The sequence below is a fragment of the Balaenoptera ricei genome, chromosome 2 (genome assembly GCF_028023285.1).
Source record: "Balaenoptera ricei isolate mBalRic1 chromosome 2, mBalRic1.hap2, whole genome shotgun sequence".
Lineage (NCBI taxonomy): Eukaryota > Metazoa > Chordata > Mammalia > Artiodactyla > Balaenopteridae > Balaenoptera > Balaenoptera ricei.
The window spans coordinates 75,958,209-75,977,204 of NC_082640.1; the positions used below are offsets into that span (position 1 = coordinate 75,958,209).

Sequence of the window (18,996 nt, forward strand, 5' to 3'; positions counted from 1 at the left end):
TTTTCTCATATTATCTTCTAGGAGCTTTAATAGTTTTGCATTTCACATTTAGGTCTGTGATCCACTTTGAGTTAATTTTTGTGAAGGGTACATATTCTGTGTCTCTACCCACATTTGTTTTTTTTGCATGCGGATATTCAGTTGTTCCAGCACCATTTGTTGAAGAGACCATCTTTGTTCCATTGTCTTGCTTTTGCTCCTTTGTCAAAGATCAATTGACTGACTATATGATAGGGATTTATTTCTGGGCTCTCTATTCTGTTCTATTGACCTATATGTCTGTTCTTTTGCCAGTACCACACTGTCTTGACTACTGTAGCTTTATAGTAAGTCTTGAAGTTGTCGTGTCACTCCTCCAATTTTGTTCTTCTCCTTCAATATTGTGTTGGCTGTTTTGGGTCTTTTGACTCTCCATGTAAACTGTAGAATGAGTTTGTTGAAATCCATAGAATAACTTGCTGGTTTGCAAGTTTTAATTTGGTTTGCTTTGAATCTGTGGATCCATTTGGGAAAAACTGACATCTCAACAATGTAGAGTTTTCCTATTCATGAACATAAAATCTCTCTCCATTTATTAAGTTCTTTGATTTCATTCATCAGAGATTTATAGTTTTCCTCAGATCTTCTGTTTTGTTAGATTTGTAAGTAATTCATTATTTACATGCTAATGTAAATGGTATTTTTTTTTATAAATTTATTTATTTGTTTGTTTTATTTTTGGCTGTGTTGGGTCTTTGTTGCTGCATGCAGGCTTTCTCTAGTTGCAGTGAGTGGAGGCTATTCTTTGTTGCGGTGCACGGGCTTCTCATTGCAGTGGCTTCTCTTGTTGCAGAGCATGGGCTCCAGGTGCACAGGCTTCAGTAGTTGTGGCTCATGGGTTTAGTTGCTCCGTGGCATGTGGGATCCTCCTGGGCCAGGGATCAAACCCGTGTCCCCTGCATTGGCAGGTGGATTCCTAACCACTGCGCCACCAGGGAAGCCCCAGGTATTGTGTTTTTAATTTCAAATTCTACCTGAAATTTTTACCAAAATAAATGTAATTTATATCCATCCATCCAATTTACACATTTTTTTCTTGTGATGGAAACTTTCAAGATTTACTTTGTTAGCAACTTTCAAATATACAACACAGTATTATTAACTATAGTCACCGTGCTATACATTACATTCCCAGGGCTTATTTATTTTATAGCTGGGAGTTTGTACTTCTTAACCTCCTCCTTCCATTTCACCAACTCCTCACCCCTGCCCCTGGTACTGCTCATTTGTTCTCTGTATCCATGAACCCATGGTTGTTTTTTTTTTTTAACTTATTTGTTGTTTAGATTCTACATATAGGTGAGATTATACAGCATTTGTCTTTCTCTGTCTGACTTATTTCACTTAGCATGATGCCCTCAAGGTCTATTCATGTTGTTGCAAATGGCAAGATTTCCTTCTTTTTTATGGCTGAATGATATTCCATTATATATATCACATTTGTGAACACTTAGGTTGTTTCAGTTTCTTGGCTGTTGGAAGTAATGATGTAGTGAACATGGGGTGCATATATCTTTTCATGTTAATGTTTTTATTTTCTTTGGATAAATACCCAGAAATGGAATTGCTAAATCCTATGGTAGTTCTCTTTTTAGAGGGGACATTCTTGCCTTGTACCTGATCTTAGTGGGAAAGCTTTGAGTTTCTCACTATGAAGTATAATATAAGCTGTAGGTTTTTTGTAGATATTCTTTATCAAGTTGAGAAAGTTACCCTCTATTCCTAGTTTACTGAGAGTTTTTATTCTGAATGGATGTTAGATTTTGTCAGTGCTTTTTCTGCGTCTATTGATATAATCATGTGATTTTTCTTTTTTAGTCTATTGATGTGATGGATTACATTAATTGATTTTTGAATGTTGAACCAGCCTTGCATACCTGGAATAAATCCCACTTGATCATAGTGTACAATTCTTTTTATGTATTATTGGGCTTGATTTGCTAATATTTTGTTGAGGATTTTTGCATCTATGTTCATGACAGATACCGGTCATTAGTTTTTTTTCTTGTAATGTCTTTGTCTGGTTTTGGTATTAGGGTAATACTGGACTCATAGAATGAGTTAGGAAGTATTCCCTCTGCTTCTGTCCTCTGGAAGAGACTGTAGAGAATTGGTGTAATTTCTCCCTTAAATGTTTTGTAGTATTCATGAGTGAACCTACCTGGGCCTGATGCTTTCTGCTTTGGAAGGTTGTTAATTATTGATTCAAATTTTGAGATAGACCTATTCAGGTTATCAATTTCTTCTTATGTGAGTTTTGGCAGATTATGTCTTTCAAGGAATGGGCCCATTTCATCTAGGTTATCGAATTTGTAGGCATAGAATTGTTAATAATGTTCCTTTACTGTGCTTTTGATGTTCATGGGATCAGTAGTGATGGCCCATCTTTCATTTCTGGGAAGTATAATTTTGTCTTCTTTCTTATTTTCATGGTTAGCCTTGCTGGAGGTTTATTGATTTTGTTGATCTTTTCAAAGAAACTGCTTTTGGTTTTGTTAATTTTCTGTATTGATTTCCTATTTTCAGTTTCATTGTTTTCTACTCTAGTTTTAACGTTTCTTTTCTTTGGCTTGCTTTAGGCCGATGGTGCTTTTCTTTTTCTAGTTCCCTAAGATGGAAGCTTGGATTGTTGATTATAGAGCTTTCTTCTTTTCTAGTATATGCATTTGTCACTATCAGTTTCCCTCTAAACTCTGCTTACTCTGGATCTCACAAATTCCAGTAAGTTGTATCTTCCTTTTCATTTAGTTCAAAATACTAAAAAAAAATTTTGAGACTTCTTCTTTGACGCATGTGTTATTTAGAAGTGAGTTGTATAGTATCCAAATACTTTGCCTTTTCCAGTTATCTTTCTGTTACTGATTTTCAGTTTAATTCCATTGTGGTCTAAGAACATATTTTATGATTTCTATTCTTTTAATTCATTCATTGTATTTTTTTTTTTTTTGAGGACACATTCCACATTTTATTTACAATTTAAGACTAACGTTAATCTCAAAATCACATATCCATACATCTATTTCCTTTTTGTTGATTTCACTTAAATGTAAATGCATGGTTTGTCCAACAAAGACTAAACAACTCTTCACCGCGTCTGGTACATGGAACACCCAGGAACAGCTTGTAACGGAAATCCGTCCACCTCCCCACAACAATTTTATTATAAATACAGGTATCAAAACAATCCTGAACATATTTTTGATACTACTAGTAGTCAGCACCTATACCGCTTCAATAATGAACACATCTTGTGACAATATTCATTGTACCTGCTATTTTAGACAATTTCAACGGAAGCTCTTTCACTAAGCAAGAGCACGCCGTTCCGGGTTTTCCTTCTCGAGCTTTCTCTTCAGAAACACATCTGCTTGCACAGCCATCTGACTCTTCTCGCTGTTCTTCCACCTGGAAACCTGAGTTCCACTCTGAGTACTCCAGGTTCATGCTTAAATGACGGTGCCTTAACAAGAAAAAAAACTGTGCTGAATTTTCCTCCTGTTACCTGAAAACATAATGGGTGTACATATATTAAATATACTCTTACAGATGTCCAGGTCATGTTTACCAGCTGGAATTATCTTACTTAATGTGTGGGTATTTTGCATTGTGATATTTAATCAAGACATTAACATGAATAGAAGGTTGTTGATTTAAGACAAGTTTTAAATCCACTAAAATTAATTGTTGTATGTTTGTCCTTCTGGTGGCTGTGGAAGCTTCATATTTTCTTTGGACATCATTAGACGTCTTAGCTCTTGAAGTACAACTTTAATGCTGTATGAATTTTGCCATTTTGCTAACACTGGTATGCTCCGTGCGTCCACCATTCCACTGGAATTATTTATTCCATTCATATTAATTTTGGTTACAAATCTAACTGATGGAGGTGCTTCTGGGTATTTAGGTCCACATTCTACTTTCAGGCTATATATTCTGTTTTCATAATTTGTCTTTTCTCCTCTCTATCTGGAATGTTCTCCATCCCCATCACCACCTTCTGAAATCCTACTAGCCAGTCCTTTAAGGCTCATTCCAAATACAACTTCCTCCACTGTTCAGCCTTCCTCAATTTTTCCAGCCTTGGTGGCCCAATAATCATGCCTGTCCACCTTGTAAGTGTCATATCTTCATCATCTTCAAGGCCCCAGCTAACCGTACCATCGCCTACTCCTTTTTGTCCTTCTTCCAACAAGCGAAAATTACGAGGAACTTTAACGCCTGTGGAGACCGCCATCTTCCCGTTCATTGTATTTTATTAAGCAAAATGGGATCTGTTTTGGGTGTATGTTCCAGGTTAGATTGGAAATACATATTCTGCCAGTTTGGGGTGAAGTATTCTATGAATATCAATTTATATTGATGGGTGCTGTTCAGTTCAGCTATATCCTTACTATTTTTCTACCTGCAGGATCATCTGTCAATTAATGAGACAGGGGTGATGAAGTCTCCAATTAAAATAATGGATTCGCCTATTTCTCCTACAGTTTTATCAGGTTTTACCTCACCTATTTTGGCACTTTGTTGTTAGATGTATACATGTTAAGGATTGTTATTCTTCTTGGACAGTTGAGTCTTTTATCATTAGGTAATGCCCCTCTTCATTCCTGCTATTTTTTTGCTCTGAAGTCTGCTTTGTCTGAAATTAGCATAGATACTACAGCTTTCTTTTGATTAGTGTTAGTATGGTGTAATTTTCTCCATTCCTTTACTTTTAGTTTATCTGTCCTTTATATTTCAAGTGGATTTCTTATAGATAACATATAGTTGGGTCTTGTTTTTTTAATCCATACTGATAGTCTCTGTCTTTTAATTGGTTTATTTAGACCATTCACATTTACAGTCGTTATTGATATACTTGGATTAATGTCTGCCATTTAAAAAATTGTTTTATATTTGTCACACTCATTCTTTGTCTCTATTTTTCATCTTCTCTTTTTCTGCCTTCTCTAGTTTTAATTGAGCATTTTATATATTTCCATTTTCTCTACTCTGTTAGCTTATCAATTATCCTTCTTCTTAAACTTTTTTTTTTTTTAGTTGTGGTCCCAGAGTTTGCAATATACATTTACAATAATCTAAGTTTACTTTAAATAACACTGTACCACTTCATGAGTAGTGCAGGTAACTTATACCAGAATGTTTTTAGTTCTTCTCTCCCATCCCTTATTCTCTTGCCATCATTCATTTTACTTATCCATAAGCTATATGTATCCAACACATTGTTGCAGTTAATTATTTGAGCAAACAGTTATGTCAGAGCAGTTAAGAAAAACAAAAGATTTTATTTTACCTTCATTTATTCCTTTACTAACTCTGTTTTTCCTTTATGTAGTATCGAGTTTCTGATCTATATTACTTCCTTCTCTCTGAAGAACCTCTTTTGACATTTCTTGCAAACGTTTCTTGCAGGTCTACAGGCAACAAATCCTCCCCTCCTCTTTTTTTCCTGAGAAAATCATTGTATCTCCTTTGCCATGAAGGATAATTTAACTAGGTACAGAACTCTAGATTGGTAGATTTTTTTCCTTCAACAGTTTATATATTTCACTCTAATCTTTTCTCACTTTCCTGGCTTCTGAAGAGAAGTCCAGTGTAATTCTTATCCTTGTTCCTCTACAGGTACACCTCTGTAGTGATTTCTCTCTTTGGCCTCTTTCAAGATTTCATGTTTGATTATGGTTTTCTGCAATTTGCATATGATATTCCCAGATGTAGTTTTTTGGTATTTAATCTGCTTGGTGTTCTCTGAGCTTTCTGGATATGTGGATTGGTGTTTGTCATTAATTTTGGAATATTCTCAGCCATTATTATTTCAAATATTTTTTCTGCCCTTTTCTCTCTTTTCCCCCTGCGTTTTTATTATGCATGTGTTACACCTTTTGCAGTTGTCCCACAGTTACTGGATATTCTGTTCTTTTCTTTTTTCTTTTCAGTTTGGGATGTTTCTATGGATGTACCTTCAAGATCACGATTTCCTTAGCCATGCTCAGTCTATTGATGAGGCTATCAGAAGCATTCTTAATGTCTGTTACAGTGTTTTTGATCTCTAGCACTTCCTTTTTTTTTTTTTTCCTAGCACTTCCTTTTGATTCTTTCTTGGAGTTCCCACCTCTTTGCTTATATTTCTCATCTGTTCTTGCATGTTGTCCATTTTTTCCATTTAATCCCTTAGCTTATTTCCACTGTCAGTGTCAAAGCTTAGAATGGTTCTGATTTTGCTTTGTCTCTTCAGACTGTGTTCTTTCTAGCCTTTTAACATGACTTGTAATTTTTTGTTGAAAGCTGGACATGATGCATTGGTATATAGGAACTGAGGTAAAACAACTTTAAGGGTGAGGTTTTATGTTTATCTAGTTAGGAGTTAAGCTGTGTTTAATGTTTACTCTAGATGTATGTGTTAGAGGATTCAGTTTCCTCTTGTGTCCTTGTTGCTGTTTCCCGTTTCTTTGGGTTTTCCTAGAAACTCCTCCTTAAGTAGAGTTGGTATCCTGCATCTCTCTCAGTTGTCATCCACTGTCATTATACTGTAGCCTTGTTGATGTGGTGTTAAGTATTGGAAAGGGTAAGCAATCTATAATTTTATGATTAAATTTTAGGGTTTTTTTTTTTTTTTTTTTTTTTTTTGGTGGGCCTGCGTCCCTTCAGAATTATCTTTTAGCTTTTTCTTTTCCTTCCCTGATGTGAGACAGAAAAGCTCCAGGGGCTCAAGTTGTCTAATTGTCATTCCCATAGGTCAGATAAGGGTCTTGAGGGCAGTGTTTTGTTATGGAGAACAGAATGCAATGATCGTATTTCATATTTCATGGTGGTTACTTCCTCCCTCTCCCTGCTGGAAACAAGAGGAGATTTTTCTCCCATCTTCATTGTGAGAACATGGTAAGGCTACTGGAGGTAAAACTCATGAAAATGTTGGAGACCCTTAAAGACTGAGTCCCCGAAACTTTTAACCCTCAAGCTAGTCCATGCTCAGTTTCCAGCTATTAATCACCATTAATTAAGTTAATATTTAATTACCATTAAATGTTCTGGTACTAACTGGTAGGTTACCATCTCCATTGTTTTTGCTCCTGCTTAACTATGGTTCTCTGTACTGATCTGTCTCTCCAGTCTTTAGGATGGTGGTTTGCTCTGTTCGATTATCTGATGGGTCTAAGAAGAGCCATTGCTTTTCTGTGTGTTCAGGATGGGAGTGATGACTTCTGAGCTCTTTACATGTTGAAGTGGAAACTAAAAATCCTTCTTTTTTTTTTTTAAAGTAACTTTCCTGGACTTAAAATCTGTGGAATCTCTGTCTGCTGTGATGTTCTGCCACTGATGATATCTGTGCTCTCATTTTTCAGTTCTTTTTATTTTTCAACCAGGCCTCCTAGAGGTTGCCAATGGGTCTGTGTATGTTATTGGTTAACCCATAATTGGTCAGGAACTTGGCACAAACACTAGGCTTCCAATCTCTGCCAGTTGATCTCTGTGTCATTTGCAGAGCACATTCAGTGTTCATGCTGTTTTCAAACTGGCCTCCGTTTTTACCTTTTCTTGGGCCTTGTTTGGTCTTCCCTGTGCATGAACATAGCCAACCAGTCAGCCAGGGTTGTGTGGGAAACTAATCAAGTATCTTCCCACTAAATTTTTGGCTCTGCCTGTGATTCTGCATTCCCCTCCTAGGGCCATAACCTCAGACTAGGAGAAATGCAGGCATTCCCCATTCACTCCTTTGAGTGGATTTTCCATTTTCCTTTTCAAATCCATTCACCCCTTGAACCTCACCTGCCAACAGCAATCTGCTGGTTTTCTTGAGCAGCTATGTCCTGGTAACACTACAGTACTGATTGAGCTGTGGGGTGGAGGGGTTAAGGATCACCCCAGGTAAGAACACCACACACTCCCATTGTTTCAGCACCTTTTCATGAATAAACTCTTTTCAATTTGTTGCTTCAATTTGGTCAATTTGTAGAGCCCTGACATGGTTGCTCTTTTGAAAGTTTTGTCCAGTTTTATCATTGTTTTCTGAGGAAAGGGTTTGTGAACCTCTTCACTACTTTATAACGAGATAATATCTACCTCCAAATATATCTTTGTTTAGTTTTTTTCTTATGGTAAATATTTCTTACTCTTAAAATTATTCCTCATGTAAACTCTTTGTTACCAGATTCTTCACTGTTCTTTCATGTTTCTCTGTATACACTAATTTGCCAGTATTCCTTTGAAAATGTGGTGGTTATAAATGGTGAAGAACCTCTAGGTGTGGCCTGACAACAGCAGAGATGAATAGGGTTACTAGCTTCTTTGACCTGTACACTAATTCCTATCAGTTTGGCCTGAAGTGGCATTAGCCACACCATACTATTGGCACCAATCAAGCCCATGGTCAACCAGAGCTCTGAGTTTTTGTTCATAGAAAATACCACTCATTTTGATTCTTCATCTTTTCTTTCAGTTGTGCAATTGAAATTTTTGGACATGAGTGGAAGTTTTGCAGCAAAATTTTTTATTAAATTTCACCTTTGATTTTAGTACATAGTTCTACCCTTTCAAGATCCCTTTGGATTTTATTATGTGAAATATGAAATGTATACTTTCTGTTTCTTCAAATTGTTGAAAGAAATGTGTGATTTTGGCATTCTTTGTTCTGTGAGAACCCTTGCTGATTCTTAATAATCACATAACTTTTAAAATAAGTGTTTACAAGTCATCTGTTTAATAGTCTAGATAGGGCAAAGGAGAAAGCATTTTGCTGTGTTATGATAAACCTGTCTTTATATTAACACTGATTTTTAAATCTGTACTTTAAGCATTTTCCAAATTATAATGTACTGTGTACCTCTTTGAGATGATCTCATTTTGTGCCATGGCTTAAAAATCATCTTCAGCTTCTGATATTATAAATTAATTTTATTACTTGAGACACCTCCCCCCACTAGAACGTAAGCTCCATGAGGGCAGTGACTTTATCTGACAGTTCCTGGCCTATAGTAAGCACTTAAATATTTGTTGATTGAATGGAGGGATAGTTTTCTGGTCTTTTAAAAAAAATTCACCGTTTTTTTCCGCATTGTTTGAAACTTACAGAAAAATTACTGAGATAGTGCAGAGAATTTCTATATACCTATACCTAGTTTCCTCTGTTACTAACATCTTACATTAGGATGGCACATTTGTTCCAATTAATGAACCACTATTGATAGTATGAGTGAACGCTATGGATATTTGTTAACCGTGTCCATACTTTATTCAGATTTCCTTAGTTTTCTCCTAATGTCTTTTTCTGTGTCAAGATCCCATCCAGGATATCATACGCCATTTAGTATACTTAAGCTCTTTCTGGCTGTGACAGTTTTTTTGGCTCCCCTTGTTTTTTATTACTTTGACAGTTTTGAAGAGTACTGGTTAGAAATTTTGTAAATGTCTCACTATTGATGTTTGTTTGATGATTTTTCTTGATTAGGCTGGGGTTGTGGGTTTTTGGGAGGAGGACCACAGAGGTAAAGTGCCATTCTCATTATATCAAATGAAGGCTACTACTAGCAACATGACTTACCACTGTTGGTATTGACCTTGTTCACTTAGCTGAGGTAGTGTTTGTCCTGTTTCTCCGCTGTAAAGTTGACACTCAGCCCTCAGCCCCTTTCCATGCTCTATCCCCTTTGGAAGGAAGTCACCGTGCTTAGCTCACACTTAAAGAATGGAGAGTTAATGCTCCACTTCCTGAGGCCATGGTATCTATCTACATAAATTATTTGGAATTCTTCTGCACAGGAGATTTGTTTGTTTTCCCAAATATACTTATTTATTCAGTCATTTATTTATATCAGTGTGGACTCAAGGATATTTTTTTGTATACTTCGGTGTTATAACCCACTGCTAATTTATCTATTTTGTTCCTCAAATTGTTCCCGCTTTGACCACTGGGAGCTCTTTAAGTTGATTTTCTTTGGGTATTTTTTTGGCACTCCCTTTTCACACCTAAATGTAGTTTAAAACCCTCTCAATAAAGTCAAATCTGGTACCAATTTCAAACTTCTGTGAGAATGTTCTGTCATTTTTCAGGAGCTAATGGCTCTTTGACAAGAGCTATTTGGTAAAACAAAACAAAACAAAACAGAACATGCCAAAGCAGAAATGGACTATGATACGTGGTTGCAGCTCAGCACAAGTCTTTATATGCAGGTTAGATAAAATTCAAGTCATTTACTTCCTGATAGTTGCACAGTCAAGAGTTCCAACTGTTAACCCTTCTTTTCCAGAGGTAAGCATGAATAGGTTGTCTGAGTTCGTTAAACCAAAAGAAACTAAATAGAATATGTGTTTATGCATGTAGAATGTAGGTACTTGATTGGATATTAGGATACTTCCAACTTTTAGTCTAGGTCAGTTTTATACATCTCATTTTCAAAGATTTCTTATGCCATTAGTTTCTTTTTTTTTCTCTTTTTTTTTTTTTTGGCCGTGTGACGTGGCTATTCCCTGACTAGGGATCAAACCCAGGTTCTTGGCCGTGAAAGTGTGGAGTCCTAACCACTGGACAGCTGGGGAATTCCCCATTAGTTTCAGAAAGAAGTAGGAAATTGTCTCTACAAAGAACCATGAGTCATCTTGGGTATACACATACCTCCTTTTAAATTGTGTATCCTATGAATTACCACATGACTAGCTCATCAAGAGAGCTTCTTAGCAATGTTCTTTTGCATTTTATAGCATGTTACAGTTTACAAAGAACTTTCGCTCAACTCATAACATTTCACGCTTACAACAACGCTAAGGCTGATTGGGTGGCATTGCCCCTGTTTTATGGATGAATGAGGCACAGGAAATCTGTAATGCCAGAGGTCACGTAGCTAGCAGGTGCATCTAGGCCTGGAACTTTAGCTGGGAGCCGTAGCTCTTAGCACAGTGCTGTTTCCAGCATTAGTGTGTCATGTTGCTAAATTTGGGGAGATTTATGGGATACTCTAGATCAGTACTGAAAAATGGAGCAACTTTGAACACGATCTTTTCCCCAGTATTTGGTGGCAGATTTGGTCCTGGGCGAACGGGAAGTGAGCAGCATTCACTGTTAAAACTCTGAGCCTTTTAGTCCTTTGCCCTTCTGCTCCAGGAACTCTGGGCTTCTCTTATACCCTCCTACCCTCCACTCCTCTTTCAAAACCTTCTCTTAGAGCCCAAGCAATGAGAGTTGACAATAGGACCATTTAACCATTGGATCCATAAACACAGAGCTGGGGGCTTTGGAATTGGCAAGAGCTGAATAAAATGTTGGAATTCTGGAAAGGAATTACTGAATGAAAAATATGAAACTGTGAAATTGACGTTAATTAATGTTCAAGTTTTTACAAAATGAAACACGTTTACCCATCAACTACAACTCCTTAAAACTCATATAGTTTTACGCGCATTTCCTTAAATGTGGGATGCAGGGTATTTGGTATAATGTGAGAGAGGTATGGCTTGCAAAAAAAGCAAGAGTGCATGGGGTCCTTAGAGGCCTTCAAGCAGCCCTTGTTGGTAGCTAGCAGTTTCCCTTTAGCTTTCCTAGCAGTCCTGTGCCACACAGCCTCCTCTCCTTGCAAACAGTGGTGGCCCCCCTGGTCTCCCCCATCTCTGTGGACCAGCCTATGTTGTGACCAAGTCTGAGGGCAAAAGATGTTTAGTCCCAAGGTGAAAACTACTCAAAAGAACAGCATTTTCAAGGAAGGAAGTCAATGCTCCTCCATAGAGGCAATGGCTGGTTTGAGAGAAGAGGAAAAATATATGCATAATCCTTTGATCTGTCAAATGAAAGGCATGTCCTCAAGTGAATAGATGCAATACACAGGGGTGTACTTACTGAGCTGGGTGGGGGGGAGGTATAAATCACACAAATAATATGTTCATTCTGTGTGAGAGTATATAATATATGTAGGACATAATCACAGAAATTTGAAGTGGATAATGTGTAAGGTTATCCTGGCTGGTCCCTGGAGCCAGCGTGGGGTTGATATCACTTTGTCTTATCTAATTGGCAGCATGGGTAAGGGTTCTTTTGCCATGCTTCTTTTAAAATCAGAGATTCTCCCTGGAGGTGTGGGGTGTCATTTAAAGCCTTTTGGGGTGTGTGCATTGTCTTCTGTCTTCTCCTTATAAATAGAAGGTCCGTTTAGCCCCTGGAGACCCAAGTACTTCAGAGATGAAGTAGAGAGCGTAACTCTATCTCTTTCCCCTGAAAAACCCACTTGTCCAAATTCTTCGACCTGCTAGACTGATGGAAGGGGTGGCGAGAGGGCTGATTACTCCAGCTCCAAGCATCTCAGGCTGATTGCAGAATGGCTGTTGCTGTGATAACAAGCTCTTACAGTTGTACAGGGCTTCCAAATGTTAACTAATACTTTGTCATCCACTCGCACCCACACAGTTTATGACAGCGCTAGGAGGACCCCTCTGTTCCCCTAGACAAGGATAGAGTCAGAGAGGGTAAGTGGCTGATCCAAGGTCATATAGCTGGTGGGTGGTGAGAGCAGAACTGAAACCCAGCCACTTGGTCCCACATCCAGTGATTCCCTCCGCATAACTGGGAGCAGGTTTTTTGTTGTTGTTGTTTTGTTTTTTAACATCTTTATTGGAGTATAATTGCTTTACAATGGTGTGTTAGTTTCTGCTATATAACAAGGTGAATCAGCTATACGTATACATATATCCCCATATCTCCTCCCTCTTGTATCTCCCTCCCACCCTCCCTATCCCACCCCTCTAGGTGGTGACAAAGCACTGAGCTGATCTCCCTGTGCTATGCGGCTGCTTCCCACTAGCTATCTATTTTACATTTGGTAGTGTATATATGTCCATGCCACTCTCTCACTTCGTCCCAGCTTACCCTTCCCCCTCCCCATGTCCTCAAGTCCATTCTATGTCTGTGTCTTTATTCCTGTCCTGCCCCCAGGTTCTTCAAAACCATTTATTTTTTTTTTAGATTCCATATATATGTGTTAGCATACGGTATTTGTTTTTCTCTTTCGGACTTACTTCACTCTGTATGACAGACTCTAGGTCTATCCACCTCACTACAAATGACTCAGTTTTGTTCCTTTTTATGGCTGAGTAATATTCCATTGTATATATGTGCCACATCTTCTTTATCCATTCATCTGTCGATGGACACTTAGGTTGCTTCCATGTCCTGACTATTGTAAATAGAGCTGCAGTGAACATTGTGGTACATGACTCTTTTTGAATTATGGTTTTCTCAGGGTATGTGCCCAGTAGTGGGATCGCTGGGTCATATGGTAGTTCTATTTTTAGTTTTCTAAGGAACCTCCATACTGTTCTCCATAGTGGCTGTATCAATTTACATTCCCACCAACAGTGCAAGAGGGTTGGGAGCAGGTTTTTGTCCTCCTTTTCTTCCTTTGGACTGGTGAGTAGCTGGAGCCCTGGCAATGAGGGGATGCTGGCGTGGTGTGTGCCTCTGTGGCAGTGCAGTCATCCTTCAGTATCCATGGGGGACTGGTTCCAGGAACCCTCCCTGGATACCAGAATCTGCAGATGCTCAAGTCCCTTGTGTAAAATGGCATAGTACAGTGGACCTCTGGAACCATGGGTTCTGCATCTGCAGATTCAATCCACAGTTGGTTGAATCAGAAAATGAGGAACTATGGTTACGAGGGCTGACTATCTAAGAGAAAGCCCGGAAGGCTATTTCGGGATGGGCCCTCCAGGATAGTGGGCTACAGCTGGGGAGCATCACTAACTAACAGGGTTCGGTCCCTAATTATTTCCATTTAGAACCTTCTTGACTTTTAGGGATAGTGAGGAAAAGCCCTGGGTGTGGAATGAGGTGAGCTGGGTTCAAGCCTGCTCTGTACTACGTGGGCTATTCTAAGGAGGTTATTCAATGTATAGTCCTTACATCCTGGTTCCTGAAAGGATTCAGTAATTTTCAAAAGTGATTATTATGGTGCAAGATAAAACACTAAAAAATAAGTTTAAAAATTAGTGAAGGGACCAAATGTAAAATAGATAGCTAGTGGGAAGCAGCTACATAGCACAGGGAGGTCAGCTCGGTGCCTTGTGACGACCTAGAGGGGTGGGATAAGGAGGGTGGGAGGGAGAAGCAAGAGGGAGGGGATGTGGGGATATATGTATACATATAGCTGATTCACTTTGTTATACAGCAGAAACTAACACAACATTGTAAAGCAATTTTACTCCAATAAAGATGTTAAAAAAAAATTAGTGAAGGGGAACATTAGGCAGGACATTTTGAAGCTCCCTTAAGAATGAATCATGGGACATGATTAAGGCCCAAGGATGCATTGGTTAAGGGACAAGGCAAGGGTGTCTGTTGCACATATTACTTGGTGATAAAGGAATATGATGAGTTTAATGGCTTGTGTTTTAGGGTTACCAGTGGTGGTACTAATTTCTTCAGCATCGAAAGAGTCACATCAAATACTTCCTTTGAGAGCAAAACTGGAATCAGAGTGAGAGTCCCAAAAGACATTGCATGAAGTCTTATTCTGTTGCTAGAGAAGGGCCTCAGATTGGGCTCTAAGTGTCCAAGGTGCCAAAGCAGGAGAGAACCACAATCTGATTGGGCCAGCAAACCTTTTCTTTAATGGGTCAGATAGTAGGTATTTTAGGCTTTGTGGGCCACATACATCTCTGTTGCATTTTCTTGTTTGTTTGTTTGTTTTGTTTAGTTTTTCACAGCCCTTTAAAATCCTTAGCTTGTAGACCATCCGAAAACTAGCTGTGGATCAGATTTGGCTGTAGTTTGCTGACCTTTGTCCGATAGATGGTTGGTAAGGTAAAAACAAGTTGCTGTGGGGAGATGCTGAAATCGCAGAGAAGTGTGTCTGGGGACTCCTCACTGAGTAGACACTGCACAGCAGCAGTCATATGTGTTAAAGGTCATCTAGGGGAAGGATTAATACCCCCTTTTGAAAACTGCCAAGCCAGGCAAGGTGGCCCCTGATTCCAAAAGTGTATCAGCCCCACTCAGGGTGAGAGGCAAGTCATTCAACCTACCTGAGCCTCTGTTTTCTCCTCTTTTATCTAAGATGGGGATAATAATAAAAGTCCTGCTTGACTTCTAGGGTAACTGCAAGGATCACATGAATTTCTGTACGTGAAATTGCCTTGTAAATGATTCTAACGACCCTTAAAGTTAGTTACTATTTATCAGCTTGGCATCATCAGTGCCAGGGAGCCAACCTGTGCCAACCATATTCATGAGAAGCCATACAGAATCCCTGTTCTGGAGAAGATTCCAAGCAAGTGAGAGAAGAGAGGCAGGAGAGGGGAGGACTTCAGTTCAACCCACATGCACATGGTGGGTGAGACCAAAGAAGCGCCACAGTGACAAAACTAAATGTGACGTGCTGCAGTCACCCACAGAGAGTCACCCAGCAACTTGGCTGTGCAGATTTATTTGCTGCTCTAATAATGTACTAACACCTTCCTTTAGCTGAGCACTTATTTTCCTTTCGTTATTATTTGTCAGATGTTGTGCTAGGCCCTTTATACAAATTATCTCCCCCCAATCTCACAGACATCCTAGGAAGCAGGTCTTAGTATCCCCATCTTTTCGAGGAGGAAACGGAGGCTTGAGTCTTCAGGCAGATATCACGTGGCCAGTCAGTGTAAGGGTTGGGACGCTAGGAACAGCTGGGAGTAGGAGAGGCGAGCCTGGTGGGCTTCCTGGACGAAGCAAGTGTGAAGCACAGTTTAAGAGAAAGAGAAGGACAGGGGCAAGCGAGGAGGTTAGGGCAAGTGACATGAGTTCAGCTTCCTCTTGTTATTCACATGCTCAGATGCCCCACGTGCTTCCTGCCCCCCTGACTTGGCTTCTCTCACTCCTTCAGAAGGTTAGGATAGGAAGGCAGTGAGCTTGAAGGGGCCAAATTTGTTGCTGCCTTTTCTTTTTTTAAATTTTATTTATTTATTTATTTATTTTTGGCTGTGTTGGGTCTTCGTTTCTGTGCGAGGGCTTTCTCTAGTTGCGGCAAGCGGGGGCCACTCTTCATCGCGGTGCGCGGGCCTCTCACTGTTGCGGCCTCTCTTGTTGCGGAGCACAGGCTCCAGACGCGCAGGCTCAGTAATTGCGGCTCACGGACCTAGTTGCTCCGTGGCATGTGGGATCTTCCCAGACCAGGGCTTGAACCCGTGTCCCCTGCATTGACAGGCATATTCTCAACCACTGCACCACCAGGGAAGCCCCGCTGTCTTCTCTTTTATCTTCTTTTTTTTTTTCTTTGCCTGTGCTGTGCGGCTTGTGGGATCTTAGCTCCCCAACCAGGGATTGAACCCGGGCCCTCTCGGCAGTGAGATCACTGAGTCCTAACCACTGGACCGCCAGGGAATCCCCTGTTGCTGTCTTTGTGCATTGTACTTAACTTCACAGAAACCGCTAGAGGCTTGGATTCTTGGTTCCACCTCTGCCCCCATGTTATTGTGGGACCTTGGGAGGTGCCCACCCTGCCCTAAGCTCACTTGTTTCCTCTGCAGTTGAGAATACTGATTTCCCAAGGCCCTTCCACTTGTGCAGTATCCTAGACTGTAAGGTCCTCAGACACAGCAGCTGCATCCAGTGGTGAGGAAATAAAGTTTCCTCAGGAATGTCAGAACGCCCAGCATTGGCTCCTGGGCCCACTGGAAAATGAGGTATCCTGTAAATGAGTTTTCCAAATACCTGAGGCTGGCCTTTTTAAACCCTCAAACTTTGTTTTGTATACCTAACTGAGGACAGAAGTGTTTCCTGAGATGTGTGCTGCTTTTTATTTCTTATTAAACAGAGCATATCAAACATCATTGATCTTTTCATTTCTAGTCCAGACCATTTTTTGTGCTGTAAAATTTTCAGATGTATTTATTGAGTTGTATAAAGATTCTTTCCTTTGCACTAAATGGTTGTTATTTTCAAGAGATCTTATATCTGATTTTCTGGGGTATTTTTAGTCTCTATCACATTATATATTACCTCTTGCCATTGTCTTTGTGCTATTACTATTAACTTCTCATACATATGAGTTTCTGGCTTCAAAAATCCACTGAGCTAGGAAACCAGATCACCTCCCTTGCTTGGGTGGAAGAATAAATAGGAGTAGAATGTGAGTGTCATTCTTTTCATCTTTTTTATGTTCTGTGTTCTTTTTCTCAGACCTCTCATGGTGTTACAGTTGCTCCTTGAATTTCTGCCCTCAGCATCTCTCAGGTGCTGGGTTATGCAGGAATAATCGTGTTACCCTGTGGACAAATGTCCGCAGAGAAAGGAAGAGTGTCCTCCTTTGAGGCAGTGCCTGTGACTCGAAGTGCCAAATTCCTTGGGTTCGGCTTTTTCTTGCCATGTTAATTGCTAACTGATTTCCTTGTCCTCAGTTTCTGTAACCTCTGGGTCATCGTCAAGCCCAAGAACACAGCATATGTCTCATTTCCAAACTCAGTTCTTCCCTGAATAACACGGGGGAGAGGGGACTCTGTAAACAGGTTGAGTTGTGAGTATCATTTATATTCATTAGCGCTAATTATTATGTACATGCAGCCAGAGGCTGAAACACATCTTTTATAAATGGAAGGAGTGCATAAATAAATGGCTACTTCTGCATATTATGTTGACTATGGTTTCTCTTTTTATTTCCTAGTCTATGATTTCCATGTGCCACCCTCCCCCCATGAGGGGACTTGTCCCATATTTACACTGTCTGATTTCTTTTTGATAGGAAGGGAAGGAAGGGTAGGATATGATCACTAACTTTTCTGATGTCTGGTCTATTAGTCTTTTCTCCCTTTCTTTTGGTCTATTATTTTATGCTACTAGTACTTTCCTTGTCATCAGAAATATGTTGGGGGACTTCCCTGGTGGTGCAGTGGTCAAGAATTCGCCTCCCAGTGCAGGGACACGGGTTCGATCCCTGGTCTGGGAAGATCCTGCATGCCGCAGAACAACTGAGCCTGTGCACCACAGCTACTGAGCCTGCGCTCTAGAGACCGCAAGCCACAACTACTGAAGCCTGTGTGCCCTAGAGCCCGTGCGCCACTGCAAGTACTGAGCCCACGTGCCGCAACTACTGAGCCCGTGTGCCACAACTACTGAAGCCCGGGCGCCTAGAGCCCGTGCTCTGCAACAAGAGAAGCCACTGCAGTGAGGAGCCCGCGCACCACAATGAAGAGTAGCCCCCGCTCGCCGCAACTAGAGAAAGCCCGTGCGCAGCAATGAAGACCCAACGCAGCCAAAAAAAAAAAAAATTAAATTAAAAAAAAAAAAGAAAGAAATATGTTGGAAGCTGACGTGATGGATTCTGCTCTCTCCATCACATGTCTCCATGTTGGTGCGTGGGAGCCTGGCTGGTCACTGCCCGAGGTGGCACTTAAGCCAAGCTCTTCAACATGCCCATGGATGGCTGGGCCACCAGTAGCCACAAGGGTCAGCAGCCCTGCGCCCCCGACCATTGGCAGGTGGCAGTTCAACCTTTTTTTCTTTGCAAAGATATGGTCAGCACAGGAGGAGCATGCCAGAAGGAAAGGGGTCAACTCTTCAGCACACCCCTTTTAAAAGGTTGCTGACCTCTAATCTAATCCAATGGTTTATTTACTGCTGCTGTCACCTTTCTAAAGTGCTGTGAACTCAAAGGTTTTTGTGCGCATCTCAGGGGGCTGGCCTTCATCTTGGAGTTGGTCTCTTATTTCTGCTTGTATTTCTGCTCAACTTGTGATCTTTGAGAACAAAAGTCTAATGTGCTGCTTTCAATATGCAGATATCAATATGCAGAAATGTTGTGGAAAAAATTGTTAAAGATATGAAGCTCCTCCCATTCTTTGAATGCAAAAATCATTGACTAGTAAGAGCATCACATTCTTATTTATGGGTCTGTTTTCAGTTTCCTGGTCCAATTACAGTATCAAAAGTAAAAGTTCCATTTTCCCCCACAGTAGAACCAGTTATTAGAACTTTGTATCTTAAACTGTGGAAGCACTAAGTTGGATGGTATC

At 40.0% G+C, this 18,996-nt stretch overlaps 1 protein-coding gene across 1 annotated transcript; it reads right to left on the reverse strand.

Annotated features, from left to right (window-relative positions):
* Nucleotides 1-3,294: 3,294 nt before the first annotated feature.
* LOC132360442 (ubiquitin-conjugating enzyme E2 variant 2-like) lies at nucleotides 3,295-4,273 on the reverse strand. Its single transcript, XM_059915520.1, has 2 exons — nucleotides 4,119-4,273; nucleotides 3,295-3,999 (listed from the first exon to the last, which is right to left on the reverse strand). The coding sequence occupies exons 1-2, from the start codon at nucleotides 4,271-4,273 to the stop codon at nucleotides 3,717-3,719; spliced, it is 438 nt and encodes a 145-aa protein (XP_059771503.1). The 3' UTR covers nucleotides 3,295-3,716.
* Nucleotides 4,274-18,996: the final 14,723 nt, after the last annotated feature.